Genomic DNA, 23180 nt, shown 5'->3' with positions numbered 1-23180 from the left:
TTACCTAAAGTATTATACTCATCAACACTTGTTTTAGTAATGCTGCCACTAGGACTCATGCTATATCAGCTCATATGTAATGTGATCTCTTCTGTACACGTGCATATTTGAGATTCAGCTCTCATATGAATACTGTAGTAATATACAGCAGTTCTCAGAGCTCAGCAGGAGAATAAACTGCTATCAAGGAGCATCATAATTAACTCTTCTGGTAAGTTATTTAAATATGATTGCGCGGAAGCCAGGGCTGCCCATGGCAACCCAAAGAGACGAAGGAACTTTATCAATATATGGAACCCATATCTGCAAAATATTTCTCATGAAGCAAGAAGTGCTGTATTAAATAATTTTAGCAAACCCTAACTTGTAGAGAACCCAGTAGACATATATTCCTTGTATTAGACAGGTAAAGTCTGGTGATAGAATTTTGAAAAGAATAGATACCATGAAGTAAGAAGCTCACGATACAGGAAATATAAAAAGGAGGGGGGTGGGTAGGAGGGGAGTAAATGTAGTAAAATTGATGATACAGTTAAGATGTACATAAATGCACATGATGTGTCACTATGATAACAGAATGTTTGCCTTTCATAAATCTGTTCCAAATGTCTGATCATCAATAAAAATTGTATAAATATAAAATAGAGGGGGTGGGGTGGGGGATAAAATGTTAAAAGTTTGATGACGGATTGTAGCAATTTGACTCTCCTGAGTACATTTATTTATTTATTTTTTTATATTTGTGTTCTGCATATTCAGACTGTGGAAAGTGTTTTCTTTGACTTGTCATCAATAAAAAATGTTGAAACATATATATGATTGCGCAAACAAGCTAAGATAGAATGAACAAAATATCAGTGAAATCCTGATCAAGGCCTTCTGGAGGAATTATTTTCAATACTCCTGCTATATTGGGAGCCCCAGGTCTTAGTGAAAAGCTATTTCTGGGGAAATCCCATATTACTGGGAAAAAAATTTATACTTAAGCAAAAAAAAGCCCGTTTCTCCAAAAATGAAACGGGCCCGAAGAAGGCTCTCGTCTCTCTCTCCTGCCCTCTTCTCCATGTCCAGCGATTCTCCCCTCCCCTCCCCTCCATGTCGAGCGATTCTCCCCTCCCCTCCCTGTCCACTGACTCACCCCACCCCACCCCCCTTTTAAGCACCCAAGTTACAGTTCAACCCCAGCCCTCACCTTCCCGCTTTCTTCTCCTACAGCAGCCCTCCTTTCCTTCCATTTTACCTGAAGTCGCAGTGGCGTCAGTGAAAGCGGCAGGCTTGGCTTGGCTCACCTCCAGCCTTCCCTTTCCTTCTCTCTGTGTCCCGCCCTCCTCTGATGTTATTTCCTCTTTCCGCGAGGGCGGGACACTGAGATGGAAGGGAAGGCTGGAGGCGAGCCGATTACGTATACATCATTTACATACGGTTACAAACCCACCCAGCCAGCCAGGGAGGCTGACCAATTATTATATAGAGATCACTGGTTACAGCCTACCTCTCCGTATTTTTGGTATTGGAAGAATATTTATTTATTTGTTACATTTGTATCCCACATTTCCCCACCTATTTGCAGGCTCAGTGTGGCTCACATAATACCGTAAAGGCATTTGCCAAGTTCAGTAGGGGACAAGTACAAAAGAAGTTATGGTGGTATAGGGAAGATAAGATTCAGTGGGGTTAAAGGTAGGAGGGTTTGATAATGTCCAATACGATCTTTGATAGTGAAGTGTTGCAGGGTTGAGGCATTTAAGTTGGGTCAGTCGGGTATGCCTTTCCAAATAGGTGAGTTTTTAATGATTTCCTGAATTTTAAGTGATCGTGGGTTGTTTTCACAGCTTGTGGCAATACGTTCCACAAACGTGCTTATGTAAGAGAAGTTGGACGCATGGGTTGTCTTGTATTTTAGTCCTTTGCAATTTGGGTAGTGGAGATTGAGGTAAGTCCGTGATGAGCTGGTACTATTTCTGATTGGGAGATTAATCAGGTCAATCATGTAACCTGGGACTTCACTGTAGATAATCTTATGGACCAAGGTGCAGGTTTTGAAAGTGACGCGATCTCTGATAGGAAGCCAATGCAGTTTTTCACGGAGTGGTGTGGCACTTTGGGATTGTGTTTTACCAAATATCGACCTGGTTGCTGTGTTTTGGGCTGTCTGGAGTTTCCTTGTGAGTTGTTCCTTACGTCCCGCATAGATTCCATTGCAGTAGTCAACGTGGCTTAGTACCATTTATTGAATTAAATTACGGAAAATATCCCTTGGGAAGAAAGGTTTTAAACGCTTGAGTTTCCACATTGAATGAAACATTTTCTTTATGGTGGAGTTGACTTGGGTCTCAAGTGTGAGAGTGTGATCAATGGTAACACCTAGTATTTTGAGACTATCAGAGATGGGGAGGGAATGATCTGAAGTGAATAAGGTTGTGGGTTTGTAGTTGTTGTGCTGGGATGAAAGGATAAGGCAATGCATTTTATCAGTGTTCAGCTTCAATTCAAATGAGTTTGCCCGTGAGTGCATGGTGTTCAATCCACGCTTGATATCGTTAGAGATTTCTGATAAATCATATCTAAAAGGGATAAGCTTCAACCGTTAATGTTGTGGGCGTCTTATGAGGTTAGAATCTCACCAAAGAGGCAAAAAAGATTTGTATCTGTTTGGGAACCATATTAACAATGGATATTCCTCAAGGCCCGCAGTCAAATATTAAATCAATTGGTCTTCTGTTCCTGCTGGTGCTACTTGAGCTCTCGGTTGGGGTGGGGTAGGGGAGGAATTGAGATAGGGAGTATCAATTTCAGTTTGTGTAGGTCTGAGGTCACAACAGTCAATGATCCTAGACCAATGTTGTGATGAAAGTTGTATTTATTAATATTTTCTTATGTATTGTTCAAAGACATGAAAACAATTTACGACCTAATCAACTTTCGTAAATCACTGAAGACTTATCTCTTCAACAAGGCATACCTCAATGATCCATAATAGGAACTGTAACGCATCTTACTTACCTGATATTCTGAATGTTTTCATTATATATCTGATTGCTTAATTCTATTATGTTATCTATGTTCTTTATGTAATACTGATTGTATCTTTTATTTGAAAAGGTGAATGCCATGACGGAACATTGTAAGCCACATTGAGCCTGCAAATAGGTGGGAAAATGCAACAAATAAATAGAAGATATGTGTGATGTTCATCTTTTCTCAGCAGTGTACTGCATACTTTTGATATTTAATGTGACAGAACCGTGTGTTTTAAACCTGCAAAATTGCCTTTATTAACTGTTGAAGTGCATTTCTCTAGTTTGGCCAGCTGGTGGTGCATGGTTTATGTTAAAGTTGTTATAGAAAAGTGCATGCCCTCTTTTAGTTTCACTTAGTGAAGAAGTGAATCTACAGTACAGTGAGCAGTATACCTTTAAAACTTATTGACTGGGCTCTGATTGGCCTGGAGTTTGAAATTACCTAGCAGTTGTTGCTGGTTGTTTCTTCCGTCTTAGCCTGGGAGAAAAGAGAGACAGATCTCTTTGCTGTGGCTCTGTGAATTATGTGTCCTCATCTTCCCTGTTTAGACAGTATGCAAATGTTTAGTTAGTGTTATAATTGATCATATTTGAGTTGCCTGTTATTGTTTGCTCATTACACTTTGTTCCACTGTCCAATTTTTAAGACAATAAACAATATTTAGTTTATTGCCTCTCTGTCTGGACTGATAAAGAATCCTGGTGGTTTGTGTGTTTGGGTCTGTGAGTGCTTTCTGGAACCTGTGGGACCACTGGGAGTGTAGCTGCAGTAACCTAGAAATCACTGGGGATAATTGGAGAGCAGGAGACTCGCCCAGAGGCGGTTATTTCCCAGTCAGTGGGAGGAGGTTGCTAGTATAGAGCACAAGCAGCAGGTGCAAGTGGACTTGAGCTGTGCTGGTGATAGACCTTCTAAGTGGCCGCGGGGTAATGCCAAGCATGTGGCTAGGCGTTTCATGACAGACCTTGTCCTTTTTTTGTGGCAGCAGTGGGATTGTCAGGCTCAGTGTGTGGCGTGAAGGTCACCATTCATTGAGTGGTTCATTTTTGGGAGGAGGTTGCTAGTATAGAGCACAAGCAGCAGGTGCAAGTGGACTTGAGCTGTGCTGGTGATAGACCTTCTAAGTGGCCGCGGGGTAATGCCAAGCATGTGGCTAGGCGTTTCATGACAGACCTTGTCCTTTTTTTGTGGCAGCAGTGGGATTGTCAGGCTCAGTGTGTGGCGTGAAGGTCACCATTCATTGAGTGGTTCATTTTTTCTCTGTAACCTCCAGGCACGGAGCACAGTGAACAAGTTCAGCGTAACAAGGTCCCTTTTCTATTCAGTTTTTTTTTTTTTTTTGTAGTGTTAGGAGATTAGCAGTGTGCTGATGGTGACTGGCAGTGACCAGAAGACACTGGAGATGCCTGACCCAAAACAAGAGCAGCCAGATGGCCTCAGCGAGGAGGAGCTGCAGGACCTGCCTGCACAGAGTTGTCCTGAGGAGAGACCAGACTCCTTGTGGACAACAGCCCATGTGTTGGCAGGGCCGGGTGCCATACCAGCTGAAATCCGGAAGATCTACTTGATAGAGCAACAGCGGCTAGATCAGCTGTGGCATGAGGAGTGGGAAGAGCGATGGAATCGGGAGGAGCGAGAGCGTGAATTCCAGCTGCAGAAAATGAAGCTGGAGATGGAAATGGCTCTTATCTAAAGATCCAGCCCAACTCCTGTGCCGAGGCCAGAGGCAGGATCCACAGTGCGGATCGGGCCCAACTTGTTTTCGCAGTTTGATGATACCCAAGGGGGCATTGATGGATATCTGCCTTTGAAAACACTTGCCACCTCAGTGAGATTCCTCAGGAAGACTGGGTGCACTATCTGGACTGATAAAGAATTCTGGTGGTTTGTGTGTTGGGTTTGTGAGTGCTTTCTGGGAACTGTGGAATCACTGGAAGTGTGGCTGCAGTAATCTAGAAATCACTGGGGATAACTGGAGAGTGGGAGACTTGCCTAGAGGCGGTTGTGACCCAGTTGGTTGGAGGAGGGTGCTAGTGTAATTTCCCAGATCACCCCAGAACCCTTTTAAAAATCAGCTCTACATTAGCCACCCTCCATTCTTCAGTTACTGTGGACGATTTTAATGGCATGTTACAGATCACTAACAGCAGATCTGCAATTTCATATTTGAGTTCCTTGTGTACCCTAGGGTGCAAGCTATCTGGTCCAGGTGACTTACTACTCTTTAATTTGTCAGTTTGGTTCGATATGTCTTCCAGGGTCACCAATATTTCTTTCTGTTTCTTCACATCATCACCCTTGAAATTCATTTCTAGTACAGGTAGATCTCTTACATCATCTTCCGTAAAGACCAAAGTAAGAATTCATTGAGTCTCTCCGCTATAGCCTTGTCTTCACTAAGTGCCTTTTTTGCTCCTTCATGATCTAATGGTCCCAAAGATTCCCTCACAGGCTTTCTGCTTCCGATGGACCTGAAAAAGTTGTTACTGTGAGTTTGTGCCTCTGTTGCAAGTTTCTGTTCATAATCTTTTTTAGCCTTCTTTATCTGTGTTTTGTATCTAACTTGCCAGTGCTTATGTTACTTCTTATTTTCTTCATTCAGGTCCTTTTTCCATTCTTTGAAAGATGTTCTTTTGGCTCTCATAGCCTCTTTTACTTCACCTTTTAACCATGCTGGCTGTCGTTTGCTCTTCTTTCCATCTTTGTAAATATGCATCACTATAATTCTTTCCCATTGCTACCATCAGAATGCTTTGTAAAGAAATAGCCTAAAATTACCAGCTTTCTTGTTCCTTTCTGTGATGATATGAATTGTTACATTCTTAATGTCATTTTAACAATCCAAAACATAAAAACTTAACACTAGTTAGCTTTATAACATGAATGAGAATGTAAAGAGTCAAGGGGCTATTTATAATGGTGTAATAAGTGCAGTTGTCAGCTTGATTAACTTAAATCATTGAATAATATTACAAAATTGTTGACAAGTGAAGACCTAAATAAGCCTTTGCTGATTTGTTTGCTCAGCATGCTTTTTTCTTCGGTGGCTTCTTTTTTTATGTCCATTGGCTCCTTTGTATTGCACTATATTGGATTCCTTATAGATTGCATTTTAAACTTGTTTTGTTTGTACAGCACCCTTTATTCTATATTGGCTTATTCTTTGATTTCCAATGGCTGCTTACGTTTAACATGTTCAAACATTCTATGCACATCACCCTTTATTCTGTAATTTTTAATTGACTATTTTTCAAAAAGACACAGAACGGGGTACATTTCACTTCCCATTTTCCTTACATCTTATCGATACCATTTTTGACTCATAATTTTTTAGCTATGACCTTTTATCTGTGTCATTTTGTCTATGCCAATTTCTCCCATGACTTTGTTGTCATGACTTTCTGTCCATGGCATTTTGTCTGAGAATAAGGTGTCATGGAATCCATCAGCTATGTACGTTTAGGCTTCACAGCCCTTGCTTGTTCTTTAGAGAGTGGATCATCCTGTTTTGGTGATGGGACAACTTCCATAAGTACATAAGTAATGCCATACTGGGAATAGACCAAGGGTCCATCGAGCCCAGCATCTTGTCCACGACAGCGGCCAATCCAGGCCAAGGGCACCTGGCAAGCTTCCCAAACGTACAAACATTCTATACATGTTATTCCTGGGATTTTGGATATTTCCAAGTCCGTTTAGTAGCGGTTTATGGACTTGTCCTTTAGGAAACCGTCCAACCCCTTTTTAAATTCTGCTAAGCTAACCGCCTTCACCACATTTTCCGGCAATGAATTCCAGAGTTTAATTACACGTTGGGTGAAGAAACATTTTCTCTGATTTGTTTTAAATTTACTACACTGTAGTTTAATCGCATGCCCCCTAGTCCTAGTATTTTTGGAAAGCGTGAACAGACGCTTCACATCCACCTGTTCCACTCCACTCATTATTTTATATACATCTATCATGTCTCCCCTCAGCAGTCTCTTCTCCAAGCTGAATAGCCCTAGCCTCCTTAGTCTTTCTTCATAGGGAAGTTGTCCCATCCCCGCTATCATTTTAGTCGCCCTTCGCTGCACCTTTTCCAATTCTACTATATCTTTCTTGAGATGCGGCGACCAGAATTGAACACAATACTCAAGGTGCGGTCGCACCATGGAGCGATACAACGGCATTATAACATCCTCACACCTGTTTTCCATACCTTTCCTAATAATACCCAACATTCTGTTCGCTTTCCTAGCCGCAGCAGCACACTGAGCAGAAGGTTTCAGTGTGTTATTGACGACGACACCCAGATCCCTTTCTTGGTCCGTAACTCCTAACGTGGAACCTTGCATGACGTAGCTATAATTCGGGTTCTTTTTTCCCACATGCATCACCTTTCACTTGCTCACATTAAACGTCATCTGCCATTTAGCCGCCCAGTCTCCCAGTCTCGTAAGGTCCTCTTGTAATTTTTCACAATCTTGTCGGGAGTTAACGACTTTGAATAACTTTGTGTCATCAGCAAATTTAATTACCTCGCTAGTTACTCCCATCTCTAAATCATTTATAAATATATTAAAAAGCAGCGGTCCTAGCACAGACCCCTGAGGAACCCCACTAACTACCCTTCTCCATTGTGAATACTGCCCATTTAACCCCACTCTCTGTTTCCTATCCTTCAACCAGTTTTTATTCCACAATAGGACATTTCCTCCTATCCCATGACCCTCCAATTTCCTCTGTAGCCTGTCATAAGGTACCTTGTCAAACGCCTTTTGAAAATCCAGATACACAATATCAACTGGCTCCCCTTTGTCCACATGTTTGTTTACTTCTTCAAAGAATTGAAGTAAATTGGTCAGGCAAGATTTCCCCACACAAAAACCGTGCTGACTCGGTCTCGGTAATCCATGTTCTCGGATGTGCTCTGTAATTTTGTTTTTAATAATAGCCTCTACCATTTTCCCCGGCACCGACGTCAGACTCACCGGTCTATAATTTCTTGGATCTCCCCTGGAGCCTTTTTTTAAAATGGGCGTTACATTGGCCACCCTCCAATCTTCCGGTACCACGCTCGATTTTAAGGATAAGTTGCATATCACTAGCAGTAGCTCCGCAAGCTCGTTTTTCAGTTCTATCAGTACTCTAGGATGAATACCATCCGGTCCAGGAGATTTGCTACTCTTCAGTTTGCCGAACTGCCCCATTACGTCCTCCAGGTTTACCATGAAGTCAGTAAGTTTCTCCGACTCGGCCGCTTGAAATACCATTTCCGACACCGGTATCCCACCCAAATCTTCTTCGGTGAAGACCGAAGCAAAGAATTCATTCAGTCTCTCCGCTACGTCTTTGTCTTCCTTGATCGCCCCTTTTACCCCTCGGTCATCCAGCGGCCCAACCGATTCTTTTGCCGGCTTCCTGCTTTTAATATACCGAAAAAATTTTTTACTATTTTTTTTGCCTCTAATGCTATCTTTTTTTCGTAATCCCTCTTGGCCTTCTTTATCTGCGCCTTGCATTTGCTTTGACACTCCTTATGCTGCTTTTTGTTATTTTCAGACGGTTCCTTCTTCCATTTTCTGAAGGCGTTTCTTTTAGCCCTAATAGCTTCCTTCACCTCACTTTTCAACTTCCAGGTGTCCAGCTCTTGTCCCATCACCAAAACAGGATGACCCACTCTCATAGGCTTCGCAGACCTTTCTTAGTTGCACTTGCTTGTTCTTAAAGTACATGGCTGATGAACTTTGTAACTTGCAATATTAATGTCCCAGTGTGATATCATTTTTCCCTCTGCAGCAGAAATCCTGTGCTCCATAGAAAATACTTCCTTCAAGATGTGAAACTTGCTCTAATTTGGCTTTATTCTTGTCATAATCGTTGCCTTTAGAGGCCACGTGGTCAACCAAGATCTTTTTGGATTTGCATTATATTAGTCAGATTTTCTCTGTAGCAGTAGAGGATTTGGAAAAATAAATTAATAAATTAAAGCAAGTTGAAGTGCAAAGAAATCTCCAATACACATCCTCATAAAGATTCAGGACCCTTTATTATTTGAGCAAAAGGGTATTCCAACTCATCAGCTTTACATGGTGTAGTACATATGCAAGCCATCTCCAAAAGGGTACCAACTTTTTCATTGCCTATCACCCTAGTCATAGCCTTAGCTGGCAACTGTCTTAGCAAAGAATGAGTGTCAGATCTGTCTTATATGTACTGTGCATGATATATGCAGCACATAATTTTTGGTTGAAAAAATATGACAGAGTGGAGGAGTGGCCTAGTGGTTAGGGTGGTGGACTTTGGTCCTGAGGAACTGAGTTCGATTCCCACTTCAGGCACAGGCAGCTCCTTGTGACTCTGGGCAAGTCATGTAACCCTCCATTGCCCCATGTAAGCCGCATTGAGCCTGCCATGAGTGGGAAAGTGCGGGGTACAAATGTAACAAAAAACAAATATTCTAGAGAAATACATTGACTTCCTATGAAGTAGAAGTAGTGCATGCAAATTTTTCTCATGCATATTCATTCTGAATATGCTGAAAATCTGGAGGATTGAATTGAGATCCTCTGGTCTAGTCTGACTTAACCACCCAGGCTCACAAATTCTTCTTGACTAATCATCTGGGAAGGAATTATGCTGTAAAAATAGGTGGTATGACAGTGATAGTTCTACAGAAGAGTCCGCTCTTCAAAGCTGAATTTGTATTACTCCAGCTGTACATTGCCACTACTGTTTGAAAGAGAATTTGATGGAGATATGCTTACCTCTAAATGGCAAATCCACCCTTTCTACAAAGTTTGATTTGTTGAGGAAGGCTCCCTAATAACTAGCTATTGTATATGTATCCTTAAATCTGCCACATAAATGCTTGAAAGGTATTTCAGATGTGTTTGTGTGCTTCTGCTTGCTTAAACCCCACTCAGCAGGCTGTCTCAAGATATTCGGCAACATTTACTGCACAGTGTCAGTAAGTATTCCCTCTGCAGCACTGTGTGGATAATGCCGGAGTCATCCATGGTCAAATTCAAGAAGGTGTCCACAGTTAAGCAGGCACCTGCAAAATTCAGAACCAGTGCCCAAATAGCTAACCAAGCAGATAGGATTGCCTTTTGTGCAGTACTGTCTTTGCCTGGTATTTATACAAGTGGTGGCACTGAATATCATCTGCCACCTGCATAGGTTCCAGGCCTGCAGCTGAACTGAATATTCATGTTGATGTTTGGACGTGGCCCTGGTATTAAATTATCTAGGTTAGATTCAGCCTGTGGTGGTCAGTGGCTTTAAACCTAAGCAAAGTTATTGTCTTAAACTGTGGTATAAAAGACACAGTACTGTATGTATCACACTTAACTGAGTTGTTATCCCTAATTTATTTTATAGCCTGGATAAAGCTCTTCACTCAACTGGCATGCGTTCGGGATTTATAATCTTTGGAACCAACCTGACCAACCCACTGAATATGATTTTACCTGTTCTACAAACGGTTAGTATTCAGACATTTCTGAATAATTAGTTGACTGCTCATGTCATGCCAAACTAAAAACTATTTTTTAAATATAGGATAGGCTTAACTGTAATCCTAAACTTCATAAGTAAGCCACATTGAGCCTGCAAATAGGTGGGAAAATGTGGGATACAAATGCAATAAATAAAATAATTTAAAAAAATGTAAACTGCTTCAGATCAAGGTCCATGAGGTGTCATCATATTTTTATTGTAGTTCCTGATTAAAGCTTTCCGTTAAATATTTGGAGATTCAAACCACAGACTGTTCATGCAACACTTTGAAAAGTTTTACTTTTGTATTCTTTCCAACCCAACAGAATTTTGGAAATAAAATTATGCAAAATGGGTCTAAATTCTGTCCATCTGGAAGTAAAATAAGTCACTGAAAACAGAATGAGACCAAATTTGGTGTTAGGGAAAATCAGGGGAGAAGACCCATTGAGGATTTTGAGCTTTGCAAGTCTTTTCTCTGTGTTGGCGCTATGTCAGCTCTTACTAGGTAATGATCACTGTTCGTTAGGTGGACACCCACCCAAACATTAGAGACATTGCTTCCATTTCTGAGTACTACTGTAGATCTAATCTCATCCCTTTCCTTCTAGGTTCTATCACTATTTCTATGAGAAGAGCTCCATATAGAGTGTACATAAGTATTTCCCAAGTCCAGTCCTGGAGTACCCCTTGCAGTTCCTACCAACTCCAAAGGCAGAAATTATAAATGATTCTAGGGAACAGAAGTTCTTATTTAGATACAGAACTTTAAAGGCTCTGTTTTTTTCCCTTTGTTGCATAAGGTCATAGGCACAAGATGGGATGAGTTTTATTTTGATACCTTTGTAGAGTGAATTTAAGTAATCTAATTGACTGATTATAAGTGAATGAATAAGGATGTTTAGTGTCTGATGATGTAATAAAGAGTAAACTGCAAGATAAGGCAAAGTTTATGAAATGCACTGTGACTGTCCGATTTGGGGTTGAAAAGATCAGTGTCTAGGGTGACTTCGAGGACTCTGGTAGCATTTCCTAATAGGATTGGGTTATCATTTAAGAGATTTTGGTGATCAGGGTTTTTATTGGAGTTGTTTGTAAAGCATAGTGCTGTGGATTTGGATGGGTTAAGACAAAGATGGTTATTGTCAAGCCAGTCTGAGCCAATTTCTTGTTGAGGGTTGTGACCTCATAATGGCTAAAAGAGGGAAGAACGCAAAATAGCTGAATATCATCAGCTAATACAAACAGTGTGAGGTCACGTGATTGTGTTAAAGTAGCGGTGCTAGAAAGATGTTGAGTAATGTCAGAAACAAGGTAGAGCCTTGAGGCACTCCTGATTCCAGAGTGTATGGAGCAGATGTTTCAAAACCTTGGTAGGTAGCATATTGCCCTACAGGTGAGGTAATCCTTGAACCAAATCATAAAAAGTGTTTGTCAGACCTAGGTCATGAAGACATCTTAAAAGTAAAGTGTGGTTCATAAGGTCAAAGGCTGCTGTAAGGTCTAATGAACAGAGGAGGACATTTTTAGCATGATCAAGTTGATAGCGAATGTGGTGATCCCTAATAAAGAAGGCGGGTTCCATATATAGAGTTAAGAAGGCTCAGATTCAAGAAAGCCAAGAGTTCTAGGATCCATGCCTTGGCGCCACAGGTATGCGCAGACTCGCCTGCATGTGTGTGTCGGACCTAGAACCAACTGTTTCGGAAAAATCTGGCCCACATCCTCTACCAAGGAGATAATCTCTTTGGAAACAAGGTGTAGAAGGTTGCTGATCTCATCAAGAAGAGAACTGACACCATGAAAACCCTCTCTTGGCCCACTCCTCCTGCAACCTTCTCTTCTCGGAGGTATACAGGTGCAAACCAGAGGAGGCCCTGCTACCTGTGAAAGGTGTAGGTACACTCCTCCAGCTTAACCTTCCCAGCAGCCCCAAAAGGCCCGCTCCAGACCTCAGCAGCCAAAAGTCCCAGCCAGCTCCCCAATCAAAGCAGGGGTCGAGCTTTTGACAAGCTCCAAGAGACTATAGCTGCAGTAAAAGTGACTGTCCTGGATGGCTTACTAATAGGAGGGAGGTACATTTTTTCCATTTCAGATGGCCCCTTTTAATCTCTGACCGGTTAAGAGTTCTCAAAAAGGACAAAGGGGATTGCACCCTCAATTTGTGTCAGACTCTTCCAAATTGTCCACCACGAGTGTCCTTTTACAGCACTCAGCACCAGCACATAAAATGGAACACACTATCTAAATGTTATAGCACACAGAACATTTGTTTATAGAACACAGCATTTCCAAGGTTTCCTCTACAGAAGATTGTAGTCGCCATTTTGTTACAGGAATTTCCCTAGCACTCATGTTTATCATAGTGTTATCTAAAAACCTCAACATTTCTTCGCCTTCAAACCTTGTGAAGTAGAATCAGTGGCACCAAACTCTGTCAGGGGAGGGGGAAGAGTGCTCTTAATAGTCAGCGTGACCCAGAATTCAAAGTTTCAGCAGAAAGTATAGAAATTGCTGCTGTAAGGGCTCTGGCTACACAGAATGCTGAAGCAGAGCTTTTAGCCAGAAAGATGCAGCTGTCAGGCTTCTTAAGTTTGAGCCTTTAGACATGCAGTTCATGGGTCATAATCTGACTTGTCGGTGGTCAGAAAAGAGTAAATCAATTCAGTTTGTTATCAGCTACCTAAAGTCTCATCTCCTCCTGGTACAATGATTGAAGTACATATGAACTGTATTAGATATGGTTCAGGCTCAGGTCTACCTACCTCCTTTCTCTTCCAAGTTTGAGATACACAGAGGTGACACAGCTACACACATGCACACAAGGTGTTGGCAAGAATTCCATAATCTGTGCACTGTATGCTTTCCTCATTTGTTTTGGTGATTAAATATTTCCAGAAAGTATCTAAAATTTTTCTGTGGTGTCACACTTCAGCAATATACAATGCAGGCTTACTTTGAGAAGATGCTTCACCACTCTAATTTCCTGTTCAGCTCCCTCTGACACAAGGTCTAATAGACCTGTCTCACGTTTTTCCTAGAACATTCTGTCTTAGTTCTCACTCTGGCCTGCTTAGCTTCCCTCAAATTATTACTGCCATTGGCAGCATGACATAGTTTCTTCAGTCATCCTTAGCGCTTACCATATGAAGGTAAAGCTGAGATGTTTCCCAACAGTCTTCTCTTAATGGGACAAATATGCTAAACAAAAGATGGCACATGGGAGGGACTAGCTGGCTAGGCACACCATTTGGCAGAGCACGTAGATATTCCAAGAAATTTTAAAATACCAAGATGTTCACTGTTCCTTAAGCAAAGCCTTTGTATCGCTCCATGGTGCGACCACACCTCAAATATTGTGTTGAATTCTGGTTACCGCATCTCAAAAAAGATATAGTGGAATTAGAAAAGGTACAGAGAAGTGCGACAAAAATGTTAAAGGGAATGGGAAGACTTCCCTATGAGGAAAGGCTGAAGCATCTAGGCTCTTCAGCTTGGAGAAAACATGGCTGATGGGGAGGTATGATAGAGGTCTTTAAAATAATGAGTGGAGTGGGACGGGTAGACGTGAATCGCTTGTTTACTCTTTCCAAAAATACTAGGACTAGGGGGCACGCAATGAAGCTACAAATTAGTAAATTTAAAATGAATCGGAGAAAATGTTTCTTCACTCAGCGTATAATTAAACTCTGGAATTTGTTGCCAGAGAATGTGGTAAAGTCAGTTAGCTTTGCGGGGTTTAGAAAAAAGGTTTGGATGGCTTCCTAAAGGGAAAAGTCCATAGACCATTATTAAAATAGACGTAGGGAAAATCCACTACTTTTTTTGTGACCTGGATTGGCCACCGTTGGAAACAGCATGTTGGGCTTGATGGACCTTCGGTCTGACCCAGTATGGCAATACTTATGTACATATCTCTCTATATAAAACGCACCTCCAACGTTCTAATGAAGCCTCACTTTCCCAACATTCTAAAGTGAGGCGGCTGAGACCACTTTTTAGATCCATGAGTGTCTGCCCCGCCCACGCGTCAAACGTTATGGCGTCGGGGGCGGACCAATCACTCACCCAATCGCATTGCAGGTGCGTTTTGGAAGGTAGGAGGCGCAGTATCTGCACTTCGCAATGCCCCCCCCCCCCCAAGGTCGCCACACACCTCACCCCTACACCCACCCCAGGTAGCCACCAATACCACCCTGCACCACCACCCCAAGCAAACAGCGACCCAGGCACTCCCGCTGCCACTCAAAAAAACAGCCCCCAGCCACGGAAACAGACTCACACCCAGCCATCCACAATGCTGCAACCCCCCCCCCCCCCCCCCAGGTTGCTCGCTCGCTCGCTCATCCACCCAGCTCACCACTCCGCCCACCAGTTCGCCGCTCCACCCGGGCACTCCCGCTGCCACTAACAAAAACAGCCCCCAGCCAGGGAAACAGACTCACACCCAGCCTTCCACAATGCCGCTACCCCCCCCCCCCCCCCCCCAGATCGCTCACCCACCCAGCTCACCACTCCGCCCACGAGTTCGCTGCTTCAGCCGCCCCCACCTGGTCTACCAACTGCACAGGCCCCCCAGCATTGAAGGAACACCGCCTCTCAAATTCCTGTCAAACTTCTGCACGCAGCACTCCACCACATGATCGCTTCTGTTCGGGTCTTCTTCCCTCCCTGTGTCCCGCCCTTGCGGAAGTTACATCACACGAGGGCGGGGCCCAAGGAGGGAAGAAGACACAAAAGGAAGCGAACTGCTAGGCTGGCTTGCTGCGTGCACCACTTTGAAACGGCGGTAAGACGGGGGGGGGGAGGGAACAGTGATCGGCGATATCGGCGGCAGGGTCGACTGGACACCTCAGGGGGAGGGGCATGGATGGGAACAGAAAGCGACTGATGGTGGACATGGGGTTGGTGGGGAGAGATGCTGGATGGGAGGGCAATGTAGGAGTAAGGGAGAAAAGTCAGGGATGACTCTGGAACTGGGAGGGAGAGAGGACCCTGGAACTGCGAGGGAGGGGGGAACCTTGAAACAGGGAGAGAGGGAGGGGGCATCATGAAACTCGGAGGGATGGAGGGAGGGAGTGAGTGGGGGACCTGGAACTGGGAGGTAGGGACCAAACATGGAACTAGGAGGTAGGGACCAAACCTGGAACTGGGAGGTAGGGACGACCCTGGAACTCGGACGGATGGACGGCCCTGGAACTGGGAGAGAGTGAGGGGAGGGGAGGGGGGACCTGCCGGCACACACTCTCATTCTCACACACACTCTCTCTCTCACACACACACTCAGTCTCACTTTCTCTCTCTCACACACACACTCGCATATTCTCTCTCTCTCTCTCTCTCTCTCTCATACAGTCACTCTCACTCACACTCTTTCAGACATACACACTCTGAGGAAACACCTTGCTAGCGCCCGTTTCATTAGTTTCAGAAACGGGCCTTTTTTCCTAGTGTACTTATAAAGCTTCATTATGCTTTATTATTCTCTAAGCTTACAAGTCATTCAGATAAGAATTAATTTATATGATGGAGGGAAGAAGAAAGGGCCTGATGTGTAAAAAAAAAAAAAAAAAAAAACCCGAGCTCCTAAATTTGTACTGTGTTTTCAACCAAACTTAGGGACTAGTGCTGTACTGAACAGCATATTTTAGTATTCGGTTGAATATGAAGAGTGAAAAATACTGTTCGGCTAAATACGAATACCGATAGACATTGAGCTTAACATATCAAATAAAAAAGAAGCAATGTGAAATCAGAGATCAATTGTTTATTTCAGTAAAAATTAGCACAGTAGAGCCCTAGATTATTCATATTTAAATTTAAATCAATATTTGGGGCCAAATTGTATTTATTTGGGGCACTATTCTTGGCCAAATCGAATCAAATACGAATATTCGGTACAGCCCTATTAGGGTCTTAAGTTTCTAGCTGAAAATTCATCTTAATTCAGGAGCTTAAAAGTTCTGCTTGTAAATTTAGACCTACAAAAAAAGCACCAAGGGCCATTCAAGCATGGGATAGTTAAGGGTCTTTTATTAGACACGACACAGGCCGTGTTAAGTCATTAAGCGTCTGTGTCAGGGATCTGATCAAAGAAAACAGAAGAAACATACATATAAAGTCTACTAGTTAATCACAATGCAAAAAATGTAACATATATAGAAATGTTTGATATTCAATATCAGGAATAAGCTGTTAAGACTAAGGGCCCTGTTTTCAAAGGTACGTGCTAAAAATTAGTACAATCTAACTATGTAGATGCCTTTAGGAATATTATGGACATCTACATGGTTAGCGTGTGCCAATTTGTAGCGCTCTCTAAAAACACTAGAACGTAAACAGGACCCTAAATGAAAAATAAAGATAATTCATACAAAACATTTCTGTATATGTTACATTTTTTGGGTTGTGATTAACTAGTTGTCTTTATATTAATTTTTCTTCTGTTGTTTTCTTTGATCAGACCCTTGGCGCAGGTGCTTGACACCAAAACATGGCCCATATCAGGCCTAATAAAGGACTCTTGACTATCCCATACTTGAGTGGCCCTTAGTGCTTTTTTTGTATTCCTATTCAACCCTCTCTTCTGTTGCATTATAAATGTAGGCCTGGCATTCATTTGCTTAGATTTAAGAGCCTAATTTATGAGCCTAGTTCTGAAAATCAGTATTAAGCTCCTAAGTATTTTTTCCCACTCAAAATCTAATTCCTAAATGTGGCAATTCAGTCAAATTTTAAGTGTAAATTTAGGCATTCAGCCATAGTAAATTTTCAGAAGCCAGTTTTGGAGCGTAACACTCAAACTTAGTAGCAATCCTTTGAATATAAGGCCAAAAGATTTTAAGCTGTTTTCTTCTTACTCTCTCTTTAGCACTCCCAATTTAAATATTTTTATTCACAAACTTAAATTTTGGTAGTTATTTTTTCTATGTGATAAAATTCCAAGAAGTGGCGTTCAAAGGGCTGTATACTTAGGAATTGTATCTCTCTCTGTTTTTTTTTTCCCCAAGATGCTTTTAGATTTCCATGTCAGCATGTTTGTTTCTTTTCAGGTTTTTCCTCTTGATTGTGTCCTAATCACAATTATTATTATATATATCATCTTCACTTCAATGGCGGGAATTCGAAACATGGGTATATGGTTCTTTTGGATAAGGGTATGTACCATGTTTTTGTGTTTCTTTTTTCAATGCTAATGTTTATAATATTTTTCTTCTGTGCAAAAGCTCAACTTCTTTATATAATATGAGTTATATGTATTAAGGCAATGCTCAGCTTTCATAAAAAAACTAATATATAATGGAATTGTTAGCACTAATGTTGAATTGTTATCACAAATACTCAACCAAATCCCATTCTGACTGAGCAAGAGGCCCAAACAAAAAGCAGGAGGAAGAAGTACAAAAGACCTATTACCCTATAAGAATTCATCAAAGTGAAGGAGAATACTTAGATGGGTTCGAACAATAGGCTCCTAGGTACTTTGGCTGAAATTTGGAATACAGGTTTAAGTGGGCTAGTGGATTCCTTAGAGCAGTGGTCTTCATTAATTTTTAAGTTAGAACCACTTTGGTTCCAAAATAGTTGAAGGAGAGCCACAACACTACTGATTGGTGCATTCCAGTGATATTTTTCCAGGTCTCTCACTCTCACTCTCCCTTTCTCTCTCCCCACCTCATACCACAAGTTTCTCTTACCCTTTCACCCTGACACCCTGATTTCCTTGTACTGCCAATCTGTGCCTGAAAATCCCCTACTATGTGTGACTCTCCCAACTTCTATTTCTCATACATATTACCTCCACCTTGTTACTGCCAGTCTATTTCTCTCAACCTACCCTTCATACACGTACATCTTGAGGGCATTTCTAAAAATGGGAGCCTAAGCTATAAACAAGCAACCAAAACTTACTGTGATAGTCAGTGCCTGCTGGTGAGCATGAGAGTAATGGAGATAGTTCCTGAATCCTGGCAGTAGCGTGTACAGATAAAAGAGGGTCCATGGCAAAGGTTGGTGTGGAGGACCAATAGAGTTCTGGAGCCAATAGGGGTGAGCAGCTGGGGAGCAATATTCTGACATCTCTCCTCCTGCTGCATATACACTCTGCAACCCATAGAAGTGTGATTAAAAGTAGCAGAGAGCAACCAAGCCCTGCCACATTGAAGCAAGGTCATGACGTCTCTTTTTATCGTGTCCCAAGGAGGCAAGGCAAGGTATGCAGGTAAAACAAAGCACTTTTTCATGTAGTACAAGAGATCAGGGCCGACACAACCCAGTAAACGCAGTAAGCATAGCAGGAGGGCGCCAACCTCTGGAGGATGCCACAAGCCATGCTTACCACTTCCGCCGGCTCACAGTTCCAGCCCTCGGTCCCCACCTGCCCGCCCTCATCTCTCCGACAGCCCTCTTTTTGGTCCCGCCACCCTGCGTTTAAATCGGTTTTATTTTACCTCAAAGTCAAAGCAGCAGTGGCAGCAGCAGTAGCAGTGAAAGAGGCATGATGTAATTTCCTGTTTCTACGAAGGCAGGACACTGTGAGGGAAGGGAAGGCTTGAGGTGAGCCTGCATCTTTCACTGTTGCTGCCACTGCCACTTTGACTTTGAGGTAAAACAGATTTAAACGCAGGGCGGCAGGAATAAAAAGGGGAAAAGAGGGCAGGCAGGTGAAGGGCTGGAGTTGGAATGGAACTCGGGCTGAAAAGAGGGTAGGTGAGGGCTGGGGTGAATCGTTGGACATGGATGGGAGGGGAGGTTAGGGGTAAAGGAGAATCGCTGGACATTGATGAGGGGGAGGGCAGGGGAGAGGAGGATTTGCTGGACATGGATGGGGGAAGGCAAGGGAGAGAGGAGAATTTGCTGGACATGGATGGAAGGCGAGGGCAGAGGAGAAATTGCTGGACATGGATGGAAGGGGAGGGCAGAGGAGAAATTGCTGGACATGGAGGGGGAGGGCAGGGGAGAGAGGAGAATCGCTGGACATGGATGGGAGGTGAGGGCAGGACATGGGAGGGGAGTGCAGGGGAGAGAGGAAAATTGCTGGACATGGATGGATGGAGGGAGCAGGAGAGAGAGAAGAATTTCTGCACATGGACGGATGGGGGGGGGGAGGGAAAAGAGGAGAAATGCTGCACCTGGATAGAGGGGAGGGAAGACAGAGGAAGTAGATGCACATGGATGAAGGGGAGGGAAAACAGGAAGTGAGATGAACATGGATGGAGGGGAGGAGAGAGAAATTTTGGACATGGATGGAGTAGAGGGAAGAGAGACGAAGGAGATGCATATGGATGGAGGGGAGGGAAGAGAGAGGAAGGAAATGTATACTGGTGGAGATGAGGGAAAGGGAAGAGAAGAGAAAAACTGCACATGGCTGGAGAAAATAGGCAAAAGCTGGATCCACTCTGTACCTCCTCCAGTCAAGTCTGCAGAGGACCCAGCTTTTACCTATGGATGTAGAGCAAGAAATGAAGAAGAAAGGGGGAAAGTAAAGTAAATGGAAAGGAATCCCTGGAAACGGAGTTAAGTGAACAGATAGAGAGCAGCAGAATCAGAGACTGGGACCAACATGATCAGGAAAACAAAGTCACCAGACAACAGATAGAAAAAATCATTTTCTTTTCATTTTACTGTTTGGAATATGTCCAATTTGAGAATTTACATCTGCTGTCTTATTTTTCACTGTATAGCAATGTGTTTGTATGCAGAGTCTAGCTTCTTAGGATTACAGGTTAATTTTTGAAGAATTTGAAGGGATTCTATCTCAGTTCTGCATGTGTGACTGCAAGGTCAAGTGTCTGAATAGGGATCTGTTTGTTAGGTTCTGAGATTTTGATAATATATTGTGTTTCAGATTTGACAGGACTGTTCTAGTTCCTGGTCTGTATGCTAATTTGGTTTGTGCCAGTTTGGGTATACTGGAGCTGTAACAGCTTACAGAAATTATTTGTAATGGAAAAAAACCCCACAAGTTATTTTTTCTTCTCTTATACTGGTGTAATATTTTCAATGATGCCTGTTTATATGCGCCATGACTGATAAAAGGGTGTGGCTACTGTAGGGGCGAAGCCATAGTGATCCCGCCCCTAAGGTTACCCATAATGAGTACCAGTACCTTTTTTTTCCCTACAAAAAAAGCCCTGGAGGCAGGTGTCTGGTAGTGGAGGAGTTTGTGTTGCTCTCACTGAGGGGAGAGAGAAGGTGCTAGATAGGGGGGAGGGGAAGGGAGGGTTTGAGAGGAGAAAGGAGAGAGAGGAGATGCTAGATGGGTAGGGGGCGCTAACTAATAGGCTGCAGGTGGTGCCAGTAACTCTAACATCGGCCCTGAAAGAGATAACTTCGAAAGGTGAGCAGGAGAAATAGGTCCAATTAGTGATGAGTTGACTTATTTCTTTTAGCCTTGTTTCTGTTATCTCCTCATCAAGAATTGAAGGCGAGGAAACGGGATGTAGATGGATGTAGGACCGGCCCAGCTAGACTAGGTGGTTTGCTTCTTGAGGGCAGCAAAAAACTTCAATCAAAGCAAAACTATAGACCTTCATAGGCACACACACTCAAAGAACATAAGTAATGCCATACTGGGAAAAGACCAAGGGTCCATCGAGCCCAGCATCCTGTCCACGACAGCGGCCAATCCAGGCCAAGGGCACCTGGCAAGCTACCCAAACGTACAAACATTCTATAGATGTTATTCCTGGAATTTTGGATTTTTCCAAGTCCGTTTAGTAGCGGTTTATGGACTTGTCCTTTAGGAATCCGTCCAACCCCTTTTTAAACTCTGCTAAGCTAACCGCCTTCACCACTTTCTCCGGCAACGAATTCCAGAGTTTAATTACACGTTGGGTGAAGAAAACTTTTCTCCGATTTGTTTTAAATTTACTATACTGTAGTTTCATCGCATGCCCCCTAGTCCTAGTATTTTTGGAAAGCGTGAATAGACGCTTCACATCCACCTGTTCCACTCCACTCATTATTTTATATACCTCTATCATGTCTCCCCTCAGCCGTCTCTTCTCCAAGCTGTATAGCCCTAGCCTCCTTAGTCTTTCTTCATAGGGAAGTCGTCCCATCCCCGCTATCATTTTAGTCGCCCTTCGCTGCACCTTTTCCAATTCTACTATATCTTTCTTGAGATGCAGCAACCAGAATTGAACACAATACTCAAGGTGCAGTCGCACCATGGAGCGATACAACGGCATTATAACATCCTCACACCTGTTTTCCATACCTTTCCTAATAATACCCAACATTCTGTTCGCTTTCTTAGCCGCAGCAGCACACTGAGCAGAAGGTTTCAGTGTGTTATCGACGACGACACCCAGATCCCTTTCTTGGTCCGTAACTCCTAACGTGGAACCTTGCATGACGTAGCTATAATTCGGGTTCTTTTTTCCCACATGCATCACCTTGCACTTGCTCACATTAAACATCATCTGCCATTTAGCCGCCCAGTCTCCCAGTCTCGTAAGGTCCTCTTGTAATTTTTCACAATCCTGTCGCGATTTAACGACTTTGAATAACTTTGTGTCATCAGCAAATTTAATTACCTCGCTAGTTACTCCCATCTCTAAATCATTTATAAATATATTAAAAAGCAGCGGTCCTAGCACGGACCCCTGAGGAACCCCACTAACTACCCTTCTCCATTGTGAATACTGCCCATTTAACCCCACTCTCTGTTTCCTATCCTTCAACCAGTTTTTAATCCACAATAGGACATTTCCTCCTATCCCATGACCCTCCAATTTCCTCTGTAGCCTTTCATGAGGTACCTTGTCAAACGCCTTTTGAAAATCCAGATACACAATATCAACCGACTCCCCTTTGTCCACATGTTTGTTCACTCCTTCAAAGAATTGAAGTAAATTTGTCAGGCAAGATTTCCCCACACAAAAGCCATGCTGACTCGGTCTCAGTAATCCATGTCCTCGGATGTGCTCTGTAATTTTGTTTTTAATAATAGCCTCTACCATTTTCCCCGGCACCGACGTCAGACTCACCGGTCTATAATTTCCCGGATCTCCCCTGGAGCCTTTTTTAAAAATGGGCGTTACATTGGCCACCTTCCAATCTTCCGGTACCACGCTCGATTTTAAGGATAAGTTGCATATCACTAGCAGTAGCTCCGCAAGCTCGTTTTTCAGTTCTATCAGTACTCTAGGATGAATACCATCCGGTCCAGGAGATTTGCTACTCTTCAGTTTGCCGAACTGCCCCATTACGTCCTCCAGGTTTACCGTGAAGTCAGTAAGTTTCTCCGACTCGTCCGCTTGAAATACCATTTCCGACACCGGTATCCCACCCAAATCTTCCTCGGTGAAGACCGAAGCAAAGAATTCATTCAGTCTCTCCGCTACGTCTTTGTCTTCCTTGATCGCCCCTTTTACCCCTCGGTCATCCAGCGGCCCAACCGATTCTTTTGCCGGCTTCCTGCTTTTAATATACCGAAAAAAATTTTTACTATGTTTTTTTGCCTCTAATGCTATCTTTTTTTCATACTCCCTCTTGGCCTTCTTAATCTGCGCCTTGCATTTGCTTTGACACTCCTTATGCTGTTTCTTGTTATTTTCAGACGGTTCCTTCTTCCATTTTCTGAAGGCGTTTCTTTTAGCCCTAATAGCTTCCTTCACCTCACTTTTCAACCAGGCCGGGTGTCTTTTGGACTTCCGTCTTTCTTTTCTAAT

At 42.9% G+C, this 23180-nt stretch overlaps 1 protein-coding gene across 1 annotated transcript in view; it reads left to right on the top strand.

Annotated features, from left to right (window-relative positions):
* Positions 1-23180, top strand: part of LMBRD1 (LMBR1 domain containing 1) — a 262882-nt gene that overhangs the window by 166179 nt on the left and 73523 nt on the right. Inside the window, 2 exon segments of the mRNA XM_030195170.1 lie at positions 10387-10489; positions 17556-17660. Of these exon segments, the coding sequence (XP_030051030.1) occupies positions 10387-10489; positions 17556-17660 (208 nt within the window).

This window comes from Microcaecilia unicolor, chromosome 3 (genome assembly GCF_901765095.1).
Source record: "Microcaecilia unicolor chromosome 3, aMicUni1.1, whole genome shotgun sequence".
Classification (NCBI taxonomy): domain Eukaryota; kingdom Metazoa; phylum Chordata; class Amphibia; order Gymnophiona; family Siphonopidae; genus Microcaecilia; species Microcaecilia unicolor.
Note: the sequence above shows the minus strand (reverse complement) of the source record. Positions and strands in the feature narration are given on the sequence as shown.